This window comes from Setaria italica, chromosome III (genome assembly GCF_000263155.2).
Source record: "Setaria italica strain Yugu1 chromosome III, Setaria_italica_v2.0, whole genome shotgun sequence".
Classification (NCBI taxonomy): Eukaryota; Viridiplantae; Streptophyta; class Magnoliopsida; order Poales; family Poaceae; genus Setaria; species Setaria italica.
In genome coordinates, this window is record NC_028452.1 from 19082486 (window position 1) to 19098054 (window position 15569).

Genomic DNA, 15569 nt, shown 5'->3' on the forward strand with positions numbered 1-15569 from the left:
CTTTATATTTAATAAAGATTCCTTCGTCTAAAAAATATCCAAAGTTGGAAAGAAAAGCTACCATTGATGTGGTTGGTGGTGGAGTTGCGGTGGACTCATGGAACTACATCACCCCTAAGGTTCAAAATCCTAGTGTCCACCTAAGATCGACCAGAAGTTATGCTTCCTTCATTTAAAAATGAACAATAAAAATAAAAAGGTTGGTGGTTAAGAAAAAACTAAAGATACAAAATAAAGTACATTATCATAAATAGTCTAGCTGCTCAATTCTGCTGAACGTTTGGCTAATTACGGCCAATAGAAAGTATCGTTCAAGATCATGATGATTCGAACGAGTAGTGGAAGCTGGATACACGCTTCAATCTTAAAGCCGCTGAAGAACAAACAACAAACTGGGGCAAAATCATGAAGAAGTGTGCATAAGATTAGATTAGGCAGCAGAAACCCCATTGTCTGTAGCTCCAACGTCAACCCCGGTAGGATCAGTCACCATGGATAGGATATCCCCAGCATTGTTAGAAAAGACCGCATGCTCCACCGCCTTCCCAGCGAATCTGATTGTTGCTCTAGCTAATTCGTTGCGAATAGCTGTCGATAGTCCGTTGTCTTGTGAAGGGCCAGGAGCTGCGAGAGGAGTGACCGGAATCTCCGCGCATAGCTGAGGCACTGGAACAGGCATAGCGTACTGTAGTGAGTCATTCGGCACCGGTACTTGAGGCAGCTGGACCTGCGTTTGGCCGCCCATCGCAACCCCGAGCGGCCGCGGCGGCTGCTCGCCTGGTTCTTGGGGTGGACATGATGCCGCTGCCGCCAGTACCGCGGCCGCGGGGAGCCCTTGAGGAAGGAACTGCTGGTTCGCTGCCTGGGGTCCATTGCCTTGAGCAGCAGGAGGAGGAAGAGGAGGAGCCTGTAGGTCCTGTGGTGCTTGCTGTCCGTTGACTCCGTTCCCTTGTGGATGAGAAGCAGTAGGAGGGACCTGTTGCACGTACGCTCAGGTTTGGAAGGGTGTTGTACCTTGCTCGGTGGAGGTAACAGCGGGCGGCCCATTACAACCTCGTTCAACGGCGACTGCTGGCCTGGCCTGCTCGGTGTGCCGCCTACAGACGCTGCCGGTGTCGCCGCCGCCTCGACCGGCTGCGGCCTCCGCAGCATGATGAAGGAGGTGATGCCGAGCGCCGTGGCGGCGAGGGAGAGCACGCCCGCGCCGGCGAAGATACCGTCCTTGAGGTAGGGGCAGTACGGTGCGGCGGCCACCCGCACCACGTTGGCGTTCCACGACGCTCCTTGTATCAGCAGCGCCCACGCGATCACCGCCGCTATCCTGCTCGCAGAAGAAAGTGTACTAGCTCGATGGTTGGCTCGCAGGAAGAGTGCACATGTAGTGCGAACGCGGTGAGACCAACTGCAGTCGATCACTCACCATGAGACGACGGCACAAACGATGCCGACGATCCGCTTGGTCCCCGAAGGTATGGAGCGGGACTTGCAGCAGCCGCAGCAGCCGCCAACCGCCGAGATGGTGACCTGCGCCGCCAGAAGGAAGATGACGGCGCAGATACCCAGCCCGATCGCCGGGTTCTGCGGGTAGATGCAGTCGTCGCCATAAACAAATATCGTATATGGCTGCATGGATGAATCATGATTCAAGTTCAGTTAAGCAGGCAAGCGAGTGTACCCAAGTTCACAGCTCAAACAAGATCATTCATGCCCAAGGGCATATGATGAACGAATAGGTTGGCTTCAACACTTCAAAAATTGTTAAACTGACTGTTCAAACCGAAAGAGAGAAAAACTAACTAGGCAGATCAGTAGTGCTTACAGTGAGCTTTGTCCCCTCAGCCGAGAACCCCAAGATGGCACTCAACACTCCTAGAGACCCGACCACTGCGCACACGATGATCGTCGTCTTATCCATTTTTATCGCCATTTTCTCAACTCTTCTTTGCTACCGGGCATAGACGAGAGATGTCCGCCGGAGGAGTGGCTTAACTTTCCGTCTCTAGATCAGTCGACCTACGTCGTTTATATAGGCGTTGCACACACGCTTCCAGTTTTGCCGTGAGCGCTCAGCTCGGGGTAGACGTACGTAGACCGGGACGAGCTGAGCTAAAGTCAATGCAAATGGAAGCGGTGATGGGGATAGTGTTTTAACAGCCATCATGTATGTCCTGGGCATGCTCCTGGAAATTCTTCGAAGCCGGTGTACTTACAAGCGACGACCCAGCGGAGACAGAAAATTAGAAAGTACTGTAGTACGTATTCAGGGGCTTAAACACGTAGCCATGCATGTGCCATTAAATTCGTTGGACAAGAAACCAGAAGGTCGACAGGCTAGCTAGACAACCCAGTTGACATACAGAGTCCAACGCTCCAATAGCTGCATGTTGGCAGATCGAGCTGTTGGATGTTTCATGTTTTGCCGTTCGTCCATATATAGGGGCTATTCGAGACATCTTTTCATCTCTATTTTATTTATTGCGAGGGACGACCATACGTACAGTAGTACCCATAGTAAAAATGCATGGTCGCTACCTTTTCTAGCTCTGTCGCTGGTAGTGAAGGAGAACAAGAACGTAACAAACACCTGATGGCCTCGATCAAACTGCCTTTGTTCAGCTGGCAACGTTCGTATATATATATATATATATATATATATAGCTAGGCTACTACGAGATGCATGTGGTTGCTCGTTAAACACTGCAAAACGTTTTCAAGTCTTAGAATGAACTATGCGTACTGGGTGTATATCAATATGACAATATCGAATCAATTTTTTTTCAAATAACATCAAATTTCAGCGCATTTGCTCTGTCTGTACTGTTTATCTAGTTGACTTGACTTGCCACTTCTGCCGCGTAAGGGTAGAGTGAATGGCGCTATATCCGATAACGCGTATAGACTACATGCATAGTCGTCGGTCTTTCGGAGATCCCACGCATGAGATTGGATCCACTGGGACACAGGGCGCAGGAGAACGAGAGGCGCGAACTGACCGAGCATAGAATTGGGTGCAGTGCCGGCCCAACCACTTCCTCGGAAGATAATCTCAGGAGCCTGTTCATGCATATGCATGCATTTGGGATCTGGATCTGCTCTACAGCCTGTTCATTCACAGCGATGGCTGCTGCGCAGCACCAGGGTGACAGGGATCGCAACTTTTTTAAGAAGGTAGCGCTACAGTGAACTAGTAGGTTGCATTTTGCAGCACGTGCTACGCTCAGCGCCGCTCTGTACTTCCATCAAGCTGGCTTGGCCATGCATCGTCGTCAACCGTGAAGGAAAATATGAATGTCAATGGAGTGTACATCGAGCACAGCCTGCACAGGCGGTACATCTTGGCATCTTGCGGCGATTATTAGGCCAGTCGTCGAATCAGCCGCGCAATACGAAGGAAACGCCGAGGTCAACGATGGTCCCCTCGAAGACTTGGGGTTGTCAACCATTGCTGCGAGCGCTTTGCAAGTTGGAGCCTCGCGACGCGTGAGCAGCAGTGCCGACTGGCTGAGACTGAGAGCAGGCGAGAGAAGGCCATTTGAAATCTATGTTGGGATCGTTAAAACCTAAACACCCTCAAGCATCATCCACGGTATAAGAAATGTTTCGACCTCGTAACTTCTAAGCCCTTCTAGCCTCGTGAGTTTCAAACCGAGAAATAAAACTCAAAGCCTCGTGAGTTTCAAACCGAGAAATAAAACTCAGGTACCCTCGAACGTTGTTAGCACGCCTCAATCTTAACCTCGCAAGTTGCGTTTCGGCAGCAACAAAAGCGGAACTCATTTAACCTCACACGATATATGGAGGCACTTCTAACAGTAAATCTCGTGTCCTTGCATCACCTCTGCTCCTGGGAGGACTTGAGGGCAGTGGTTGACGACAATAGTAGCTAACTCCCGCTGGATAAACCCTCAAGTGTTCAAGGTCGGTTCCAAACACCGAGCTTTTATCTTTTTTCTCTTTACTCAGGAATGATGCTCGAAGAAGAACTATGTGAGGTTAAGACCTCTCGGCAAGACTAAATGAAGCAGGCGCCTCGAGGCTGGGCGTTAATCTCGGATCGCAGATGAATCCTCAAGGCTGGACAATCAACTTTGAATAAAGATGAAGTCTTGAGATTAGAGGACGGAAGGCGTGAGAAACGTGACTATGTGGAGGAGTTCAATTTGTACATGTTTTCTCCAATGACTTTTATGTACGGCATATCCTAGGAATGTAGTGGTTAAGTAAAGACATTATTCGAATGTAAAGTAGGTTATGGATCACTGTAAAAGGGGAAGCCTACCCTGTTGCCAGGAGAGATCAATATTTCCAATTACGAGTATTATTCCATTGAAACTTGAATTTGTTCGGCGTCAAATTCCTGTGAGACCAATAATCTGAATGCATTTTTCTCTGCGGGCCGTGGATCGCTCGGCGTTGGAGTGTACGGACGGAGTATCTCATCATCTTCGTCGATGGGTCCAGATGGGCCTAAGCGCCGACTCCAAGCAAAGCCATTCCAACTTCTCGCCGGCCCGTAGCCAACCAACAGCCAGCCATAGCAACTTAGCCTGCCGGCTAACTTCCAGCATGTGCCGGCGGCCCGCCCGTCGCTCGCCGGTTTCGTGCTGCTAGCTAACCCGCTCACACGGTCACAGCGCCACACGCCCACACGGCACGTTGCGGCAGCATAGGCGTCCGATCCACCAACAGTTCAACACCGACCACACCGGATAATCCGCGCGCGCGCTAAAATCTCGACTCGTCGACGGCGACGGATAACGACCAGGCTGATAGCGCAACCATACCTGAACAAGGTGACCCGGCCACCCCGGGCCTCCGAAACGGAGACTCGCGCAAGTTCGCAACGACTCGACGAGCTGAAAGCCTGAAACGATGCCACCCACGCCGCGCTTGCGTGGTCGGTCTCGTCTCGACGTCTCGTCTCGTGGGGGATCGGACGGAGGGGGCACGGGCCGCACAGCCGGCGGCCGGCCATTCCTGCGTCGCTGTCAAGCGCGCGGCGGAGGCAGCGAGGGATTCATTCCACGGATAAGTTTCTTTTCTCGTCGTGGCAAATAATAAATCCTGGGAGAAGTTAACGGAGGATAACTGAACGAACGTGCAGCGCCCCGAGGCGGGTGCGCGGGCTAACTTCCCCGACCGACGCGAGTCTTTGGACTCTTGCGGCGGCCGCGCGCGCGTTGCTGTCCGGCCGGCAGGCCGCCGGGCTCCGGACATGTGTAGTCACGGCGAGCGGACACCGGGTCGATCGGGTGCGTGTGCGATCTCGACCATCACGACAGCTTAGCTGCATGTGAGGAATGAATCGATCCATGATTCCAGACGTACGCAACACAATCAATCCATTCGGTCAAAAGTTTTTACGTTGAGGCTTGAGCTGAAAACCGATGGAGAAAACAAAAGGCAAAAGCGAGAGAGGAGGAGATGAATCAAGGAACAGAAAAGCCGTAGCAGGTCCTCGCCATCGAGGACCAAACATGTCACGCCTGCGCCGGGCAACTTGTTTGCATGCAATGATGCAGGGGGCCAGGCTAAGCGAAGAAGCAGAGGGCATCAAGCCAGGTACACACAGAGCATACGGAATCACATGCCGTTGTTGCATCCTCTTGATGAGCGCCACCACCACGCCGGCACGCCCCAGACCCCCAGTGTCAGTCCCCCACCTGCAGCGTGCGCGGTGCGCCCCCTGGCGGCATCCAAAGAGACCTTGCTGTCGGTCCGGCATCGGCCTCGTCGCCGCCGCTCCTTCGGGCTCCAGTGCCCGGCCGTGCTCACATAGATCCTCCATCCTTTTGACGCAGATTTCGCTGTTGGAGCGGAGGACCTGATCGTCTTCATGCATGCATCTCTTCCGTGCCTTCGCGTCGTTTCTCTGCCCCGGCCAGAGCATTGCATCAGTGCTTGATGCTTCATGTTTCCCCTTTCCTTTGTATCTTTTCTTTTGTTTTTACTATGATCAAGTCCTTTGATCACTGATCATTCACTGGTTCACTTCTCTCACTTCACACTTCAGTACTTAAAGGTGGTAGCGCCCAGTGGATCCTTGTACTACTAGACAGTGCTGCAGTGCACATGCATGCCGTGCTGCGAATTAAATTTGTCACCCTGGATTTTGGTCTCTGTGTTCCCTGGGTCCCTGGCATCGATCCATCCTAGCTACACTAGATCGATGCATGGATGCCTGTGGCTGTGGAATGTGTCATGGGCTTCGTCCACGAAACGAAGACCGACAAGTCATCTCGCCGGCCATCTCGGTGAGGAGCGGACGGCGGTGTGGCAGGTTGGGATCAGTTTCCTCTTTCCCTGGCTTTTCTGCGGAGGCCGAATGAATTCTCCAGCCGCTACAACGTCAACTCCTTTATCAGTCGGTGGGTCGCTCTCTGGCGTCATTTTCGCGGAGCTCCGCGGCACGACCGGCCAACGATCCGGCGCAACCTGCCTATCCGGCATTCGGCGCGGGCTCGGCACGTCACGTTACGTGTCGGTGTCGCGCTGGCCGGTGACAATTGCCGAAATTTGAACTGCGGCTGCCTGAGTCGAACAGAGCTGAAATTCGCTTCGCCACAAAGCACGCCGGTTACCACGGAATTGAGAGAAGGCTATTCATCAATGCTTGGTGGGTCTCGAAACATAAGCATTTCTAGACAGTACAGACATAAACACGCATTTCTACATTCACCCAAGTCAAACCATCTTTAGCTTCTATCTATCCATCGATCTATCGTATCGCCGTGTAGCACAGCTGTAGAGGGGGATCAGGGCGCTTGCCGCTCCCTACCGGATCCTTCAAACCCGAGCTCGTGGCCGATTTTGACAGGAGGGGACGAGCTGCGCTTCCTGTGGAGGGGGGCCGTCGTCATCGCCTAGTGGATTCGGATCCACCGCCGGCGCAATCGCCCGCTCAGATCCGCCGCGCCGTCCCGTGCCTAGGCAAGAGGTGCTTGGGGGTGACGACCGCCGCAACGGCCGTGGCCATGTCGCCATCGCCGGTAGGAAAGGGAACCTTTTAATTTTACATCGGTTGACCGGAACGAAGTTTTTATTCGCTTGTTTTTACGGTTACATGTAGAGAATTACGGCTGCAGGATATTTACGTGGTTTGCCGGAGGCGGCGGCGCTCCGCCGGTGCGTTGAATATTATTCAACACCCTGGTGTGTGTGTAAAAGTTTATGAAAAGAATAACAACATTTACGATATCAAATTAGTATTGTTAGGTATCTACATTTATAGCTAATTATTATTTTTGTGATAGCCAATGTATCCATCAATAGTGAAGAGTTTGCGATGACTCTATCAATTATTTTAGGATGTGTCAGTCCAATTTCTCCGAACGACGTGTCTATCAGTAATAAAGAGCATGTGGTAATAAGGGGGTGTTTGGATCTTTAGTCCGAACTAAAATTCATGTCACATCGAATATTCGAAGGCTAATTAGAAGGACTAAACATGAGCTAATTATAAAAGTAATTACACAGACGGTCGGAAACAGTGGCCCATCGCTAACGCTCGGCCAATCTTGTGCTTATGCATTATCATCCTAGAAGATGGTTAAATTTCTTCCCTCGCTACCCAATACTCTCTGGAATTTAGATGGTATATCGAGTCCATGAAACTGTGTAAATCCACCGGATAATAAAAAATACGCATGTCTGATGAAATAGTGCTTTTTCAATGATTCACAAAATCATCCCTAGTATAACAAGCTGTACCTGACTGAATTCAAAAGGCTAACGAAGAGATATCCTGAAAGCCTGTGATTTTGGCATTGGACGTTCCAAAAACGGGTAGGACGCTTTCAGAGGCGAAAGGCCATGGGGGGAGAGAGCGTCTGTGATCCAAAGCATGCTTCCGAAGGGATCAAATTTGCAAATGGACTCGATTGAACAAAGGTGGCAACGGAATGAATAGCCCAGTTGTTTCGGGTATTTTAATAATATTAATATTATGATTTTCATTTCAACGGCTAGACGGTAAGACCCCGTGCACCTTGACCCTCCCCATCTAAGCTCTTTCTTGAGCATCTGCCACCTCCGCCGCCAACTCGATGTCGTCGTAACCAAGCCGCTTTTTTGTCGCAGCCTAAGCCAATGGCTAGCTAGTGAAGTGAATCCTCGATCCTTAGGCGAATTCATTTACTTGAGTACTGTACTATAGCTGTTGCTATTTACATGAGTTCACCTAGGAAATTCACGGCCAATAAAAAGTCGCTAATTAGTGGCACTAAAGTATGCACCCGACAAGAAATTATCTATATGTTAAGATATCTCTGACAAGGGCTATAACTTAGTTCACCTTCCAAAGGTGCCTAAAGGATGGGCCAGTCTGTTTCCGAGACGAATCTATTAAGCCTAATTAATTCATTTATTAACACATATTTACTGTAGCACCACATTGTCAAATCATAGACTAATTAGGTTTAATAGATTTGTCTCGCAAATTAGCCTCCATCTGTGCAATTAGTTTGTAATTAGTCTATGTGTAATACTCCTAATTAGTATCTAGACATTTGATGTGACAGGAATTTTAGGAGCTCCTAAAAAACCAAACAGGCCTAACCAAACAGGCCTAAGTTCATTAATCTCAAGATACGATTAGCCCATTCTCTAGGAGATGGTCATAGAAACTAGGTAGGGATGTGCATGTACGTGTACGAGCATTTCTTGGAGGTGCTTATAGTGGTACGAGAAATAGTTTACTTTAGATACTAGTAGAGCAGTACTCAATTCACACCAAGAGGGTGGTCTCCGAAATGTCCGATGAATCCTTAGCAGTCATATATTAAAGGAAGAGTAATATATTAAAGGAGATGGAAGTTTGGATGTATAAGTAGTGTGTGTCTATATATATAAAAATAGAAAGAGAGTATAACACCAGCACTAATTGGCAAAAGTACGTACTTATGCTCCAGTTGGAGAGATAATAAAGCTAATTAATTAAGCATAAAAGTGGCATTTTCTGCATACGTGCAAGCGGCGTTAACTTTCTCGAGTTAGCTTCATGTAGGATCTCATCAATGAATTTGTGTTGAAGGATTATTCATTTTAGTTGAAAGTTTTTTTTAGTTCATATCGAAAATTCAATCATTTAGATTTAAGAGTTGGCAAGTTTCTATTGCGGGATTGATTCATTATTGAGTTGAAAGTTGGAGAATAATTCATGTCAAATTAGTTTATTTGAGTTGGATTGAAATATGGGAGTGGGATATTTCACAAGAACTGATTCTCTTTTGAATGCTTTGCACCAGATTTTTGTGAGGGGGGAAAAATCAAGTTTTTACATAATTAAAGACAACGGGTCTTACAGCCAAGACCCAAAAGGTTAATTAAGTGAAGATCGAACCTCACAAAGACACAATTGCTAAAGCCTAAAGAGCTCTAATCCCACACAGATTACTCCAAAATTAAGCAAAGCGCACCAAATCCGTTGCTACCGTAAATCAAATCGGCGCTTCCTTCCTGGACACGCCACAAGGCACTGACGCTGGGCCCCGCTCAGCACCCACCGTGCATCTGCTATATATACACCTCCAGCGAGGCGCCACACCGGAAAGCGACACAACCGCGCCCGAGACCACACCGCCTCCTCCGCCCAGCCTCCTGCACCCGCCGATTCGTCGAGCTCGCCCTGCCTCACCTCGCCTCGCTCCCCTGCCTCCTTCCTTCCCTCCCTTCCTCCCCACCTCCTCCCTGCGGCCGCGTACCCCCTGCATGCGAGCGCGCCGCCGGCGGCCGCAGACGCCCGGGACGGCATGGACAAGTACGAGCCGGTGCGCGACATCGGGTCGGGCAACTTTGGGGTGGCGCGGCTGATGCGCAACCGGGAGACCCGAGGGCTCGTAGCCGTCAAGCTCATCGAGCGCGGGCACCGGGTCTGGGCCTTGGCTCCTCTGCTCGTCTCGGCTCCGGGGTTTGGATTTGGGTTGGTTCCGCCGGGGTGCGGATTCGGTGGAGTTGGTTCCTGCTTTGTGCTGATCAGGTCGATCGGGCCTTGTTTTTGCGCAGATCGACGAGAATGTGTACCGCGAGATCGTCAACCACCGTTCGCTGCGGCACCCGAACATCATCCAGTTCATAGAGGTGCGTGCGCCGATAAGGATTGGAGCAGAGATTTATCCATTGTTTATTACTCCTTTTTTGTCCTGTTAGGTTCACTCGGTTGTATTAGTAGGGATAAAAAAGGACTTATTTTGTGGCTTTCGTGCCGTGTGCCGGTGTGCGTGCTTTTGTGTGAATTCGGAGGGATGGAGAAAGGGGAAATTTCGACGGGGGAATTTTTAGCTTGATTTGTTGTGTTTATTAGCATCTGTTGATTGCGTTTAAGTTGAGCACCGTGTCCGTGTTTGCCTTTTAGGATTCGTGGGGCAGTATTGAGGTGCTGGTTGGTTGGGCTTTAATTGTTTGGGGAACAGGCTGGTTGCATAAACTTAGTGTGTGTTTAGCTGCTTGGCTTTTAGTTTCTCTAGTTACATAACGCTACGGTTCAGTCACTTTGTAATTTATGTAAAGATACTGAGCTAAATAAACAAGTACAAATTCAAAAGCTGATTCCCTTAAAAATCTACCCAGGTGATCCTAACTCCAACACATCTTGCAATTGTGATGGAGTATGCAGCTGGTGGGGAACTCTTTGATCGAATCGTCGATCGTGGGCGGTTTAGCGAGGATGAGGTACACTATAGCATCATTATTGGTTCTTCTTTGAGCATTATTCTATATCCTTGATGTGCTCTTCATACCCCCCACATAATGGAATTTTAGTGTTCTTTCTTCTGCTCATTGTAGGCCAGATATTTCTTCCAGCAGTTGATCTGTGGAGTGAGCTATTGCCATCACATGGTATGGAGAAACAATAAATTTAGTGTCTACTAATTACAGTTCACATATAGATATGCTTTGCTGTGGAAAGTGCAGGTGTGGTTTTTCAAATATTTGCGGGTGGGACCTGAACATATGCTTAAATGTTGCAATCTTGGCTGCTTTTCAGCAAATATGCCATAGAGATTTGAAGCTGGAGAATGTTCTCTTGGATGGCAGCCCAGCTCCACGGCTCAAGATTTGTGATTTTGGGTACTCCAAGGTTGGCTGTTAATTTCTAAGTGAATTGATAGTTTAAGTTCTTTGACATGACTAAGTGCTTAAGAAAACCGATGGTCAATTTGTAACAGTCATCAGTACTACATTCAAGGCCAAAATCAGCAGTGGGGACCCCAGCATATATTGCACCAGAGGTGCTTTCTCGGAGGGAGTATGATGGGAAGGTGAGTGGCAAGAATCTCTTTTTTTTTGTATGACATGTATGTTGATGTTTCGTTAAGCATAATTCAAGAGATATAACATCATTATTATTATTCGTTTTATCATAATTGTACACACACATATATATTTAATTACCTTCTTCTTTTGCTGGCATTCACATTACCTTAAAGTACGTGCTGCTTCATCAAGTTAGTTTAATTATTAGTTTAGGCTTATTCATTTTAAAAATGTTATTGAGATGTAGAAGTACCACTTTACCAATTATTAGGTTATTATAATTAACTCATCTACTACGAGAATTACATATCTGGTTTATTTTCAAGATTTTGGCACCGCATGCACATGCATGTTTGGTTCTTGAATTTTTGTGGGCAGTTGAATCTGGTGATCCACAGTTGCCTATATTGATCTGGAGAATTTGCCCCCAATATTGATGTCACGTAGGAAAGAGACATGAGATACGAAAGATACCTGTATTGAACTTTGCGATTTCGATGTCTAACTTGGTCAGTTATACTCTTTCTGAACAACAGTTTATTCATCAGTTAGACAGTTACTGGTTTCATCGATGAACATACTTGCTAGTATATTTGATTTGATTCGTCACTTTTTCGAAGCTATGAACACTTATAGATTCCAGAATGAGTACGGATTTCTTATATTGATATTCAGCATCATGGTGGTCTACAGTAGCATTTTTGGACCATAATGCCTGGAGTTTTCTCGATAGATGCTTGCAACTTATGCAAGATAGTGGATTGACTGTTGGAATAAGTAGCAACAGTGAATAGAGGATAAGTAGTCGCTGTCAGACATGGTGTTGGAATCTCCTCTCCACCCTTGGGTTTGTGTAGGTAAGGTGTGTAACCTAACAGATGTTGACACTGGTAAAGTTGTGTGGACTCATTGGCCCATGACACATGCAAACCGCAAGTGGCCCTTATTCCACATATCCTCCATTCTTCAATAAGTTGGTCCAATTTCTGGTTGAGTGGTTAATGGAGTGTTGGCCTTTAATATGCTCCTCCGTATCTCTATAAGTAGATTTAATTAGATATTTTAGGTCAGTAAACTATGTATTCTCAATACCCAGGTTCTGAAATTTCTGCTATTTGCTTCATACCTCCTACAGACTCAAATGCGATAAAGGAAGTGCAAGATTTAGTTAGCTGTATGTGCAGTTCAGACTTCAGATATTATGACATGATGCCCCATCAGTCAATCTAGAATGATTTACCAAAAAACCACAGTAGGTTGATATAAATGGTGGCGTCTGTTCAGTGCTTTCACTGAAACATTGTTTCTACTATCGACAGAAGATATATTACTACCTCCAATCATGACGCTTTGAACAGCAAAAAAGCTGGAAGCAAGCAAAACTGGCTGTTACAAACATCATTTAGTTCTAATTTACTGTAGTGTTTGCACTGCTAGCTTTTCTTGATTCAATCATGCTATCAGAATCACTAATCAAATGGAAAATTTGTGATAGAGCCTGAGTATGTCATTTTTATCTTTTTCTGTAAGTTGCAATGAGTTGTTTAAATTAGGTGATTAGATTAGATAGACAGAACCTCTGTTTCCATCAAGAATTGTCAAATACTATGGTCAGAGTGAGGATGGTGGATCTGCAACTAAGTTACATGGTCAAACCAATTGGTCAATCAGAAGATAGAAAGATTGTTTGGATAACTTATATTTAGAAGTGTAGGATTAATCTTGTTGGGCAAGATAACTGACCATATAAACGAATGTTCCAAAATAAAGTTTCTAAGTCAAATATATACAAGGTTTATTGAAATTTGCCTAGTAAGGATTATATAGGCAGAGTAACCATCATTGTGTACAAGTATCAAATACTAGGCAGGAAATGGTTATCTAGTAATTGCAGGATTCTTAAAAATAATTAATGGGGTTAACTAGATCCGTACCACTGCAAGTTCAGTGGCTTTAAAATAGGACACTGCAACTTTTCGATATCTGAAATACATTCTTTCCATTTTATTTTTTGACAAATCGTGATATATCTCTATATAATCTATCTCTAGTTCATTTTTCTTAGTTTTATTGAATTTTTAATAGACAAACAACAATTCTTAAATGGCCGAGAGGCTTGCTTTCCTTGTTAGTTGTAATATACATTTTTTTAAAAAGCTTGATCCATGCATAACTGAACTGTGTGAAAGAAATAATATACAATTGACAAAGCTTTTATTTTTTATGCATTGTGATGACATTAAAGGTGGAAAAATCACATTCAACTTATTCCAGTTGATGTTTCATCTCTGTAGTCCATTCAAGCATGCTAGCCACACAATTATTGCTTGATCATTTACAGTTTTGATTTTGATTATTCTTAATCTAATTGAGTATTACTGATTACAAATATTTCTTCCTATAAAGCAGCATTAGTATCTGGTCCTACATATGGTGACAACTGACAAGGCTATTTTGCTAGTGTAGCTTGCAGATGTATGGTCGTGTGGAGTCACTCTTTTTGTCATGATCGTGGGAGCCTACCCATTTGAAGACCAGGATGATCCTAAAAATATTAGAAAGACCATTCAGGTGACACTATGTCCAATTTCATGGATGTTCTTCACATGCATTGAGGGGGGGGGGGGGATCTTTTATGCCCTAACATTTAAATCTTTGTTTGCAGCGAATAGCAGCAATTCAGTATAAGATCCCAGACAATATTCACATATCTGATGAGTGCAGAGAGCTCATTTCCCGTATATTTGTTAGCAATCCATTGAGGGTATCTGTACTATCTCAGTTGTAGTATTACTATATTAGCATGGTAGGTTTATAAGTGACTTTCCTTTGATGTTGTAACTTTGTACTTGCCATAGAGAATCACCATGAGGGAAATAAAAAGCCATCCATGGTTCCTGAAGAACTTGCCGAGGGAGCTCACAGAAGCAGTGCAGTTATCCTACTTCAGGAGGGACAACACTGTCCCTGCTTTCTCAGACCAAACAACAGAAGAAATCATGAAGATTGTCAAGGAGGCAAGAACCATGCCAAAATCATCTCGATCAGGCTACGGCTACAATGACGAGTTCTCAGATGAGGAGGAAAAGGAAGAGGAGAATGAACCCAAAGTGGAGGAGGAGGAGGAAGATGAGTGTGATAAGAGGGTCAGGGAGGTTCGTGAGAGTGGGGAGCTGGATATGGCCTCACTGCACATCTAAATCTGCTTGTTCTGAGGTGGTTGGATGTAGATAATTTGGCTTTATTATCTGCTGGACTGGGTAGAATGTATATGTATGCAATTCCGGGTTCAGTTATTGTAGTCTATTTAGGCCTTTCCCACCCTGTAATATATATTCTGATGAACTGTATGTGTGGTATAAGGTTTGTTCTAAAGGAGCAAGGTATTGTACAGGCACACCAGGTTGTGTTTTTGGATAGGAAGATTTGCCATTTGTTTGCACTCTGCAGCAAACATTTTTGGAATTTGTAAGGCATAAGTGTGTGGGGGCATGCCATGTAAAAATGGTTAAATGTTGCAAACTCTTTCAAAACGAGGTATATGATTTTCTTTTCAAACTTTCAATATAAAAAGTTGGAATCGAGTGTCTATTTGTGCCACTGAGTGATTTGATTGACTATCTGTTTAATGTCAGCATCAATACTAGTTTTATGTTCGAATTTAACCAGTAGGTTGACTGGTTGAGTTGTCACCCCTGATTTCTTTTCCTAGCGTTACTACACTTCACGCTCAAAATGTTGACTGGACGATTTGGTTGCGCTGAATGTTTGATTCACTAAATTGCACACGAACTGGATTATATTGATGCCGCGCATCCAAAATGTTAAGTTTGGAACTTCTCCCGTGAAAGGAAGAGAATACTCTGGTCTCCTGGTCACCATGCCATCTTAACTGCTATGTGTGTGCAAACTTACATGTTTTCCGTCCTAAGCTTATGGAGAGGAAGCCATAACCCTAAAGACTATTTTGTACATTTAAAAAAGATTTATGGTGTACTGAATTTGAAGCCCTATAGCCATTACCCTAGCTACTGCTTTTCTTCAGACAGGGACCTTACGATGAACAAGTTCATGCAGTTTGAACTCTGAAACATTGGTACAGAATGCAGGTCCCATTTCTATCGCAGCCCACGCACAGATGCTATTGCGGCGAGTCTCCAATTTCCCGTCTTAAAGCCAGAATAATGTGCCAGGTACCTGGAATTACATGGAATTAAGAATCAAATTCTGTGCCTTAGCCGAGCACCAGAATCTCTGAATGTTCAGGTGAATAGCTGACGCCGAAGCCCAAATACTTGCGTACTCTTATTTTCTGT

General features: G+C 46.0%; 1 protein-coding gene and 1 non-coding gene across 2 annotated transcripts; one reads left to right on the forward strand and one right to left on the reverse strand.

Annotated features, from left to right (window-relative positions):
• Positions 1-267: 267 nt before the first annotated feature.
• LOC101764699 lies at positions 268-1987 on the reverse strand. The gene is made up of 3 exons (XR_002676851.1): positions 1820-1987; positions 1421-1623; positions 268-1321 (listed from the first exon to the last, which is right to left on the reverse strand). It is a non-coding gene; the product is annotated as an uncharacterized LOC101764699 (transcript).
• Positions 1988-9551: 7564 nt separating this feature from the next.
• LOC101765115 (serine/threonine-protein kinase SAPK4) lies at positions 9552-14811 on the forward strand. The gene is made up of 9 exons (XM_004961911.4): positions 9552-9869; positions 10003-10077; positions 10567-10668; positions 10783-10836; positions 10985-11077; positions 11166-11258; positions 13720-13824; positions 13919-14017; positions 14112-14811. The coding sequence occupies exons 1-9, from the start codon at positions 9750-9752 to the stop codon at positions 14451-14453; spliced, it is 1083 nt and encodes a 360-aa protein (XP_004961968.1). The 5' UTR covers positions 9552-9749; the 3' UTR covers positions 14454-14811.
• The last annotated feature ends 758 nt before the right edge of the window (positions 14812-15569 follow it).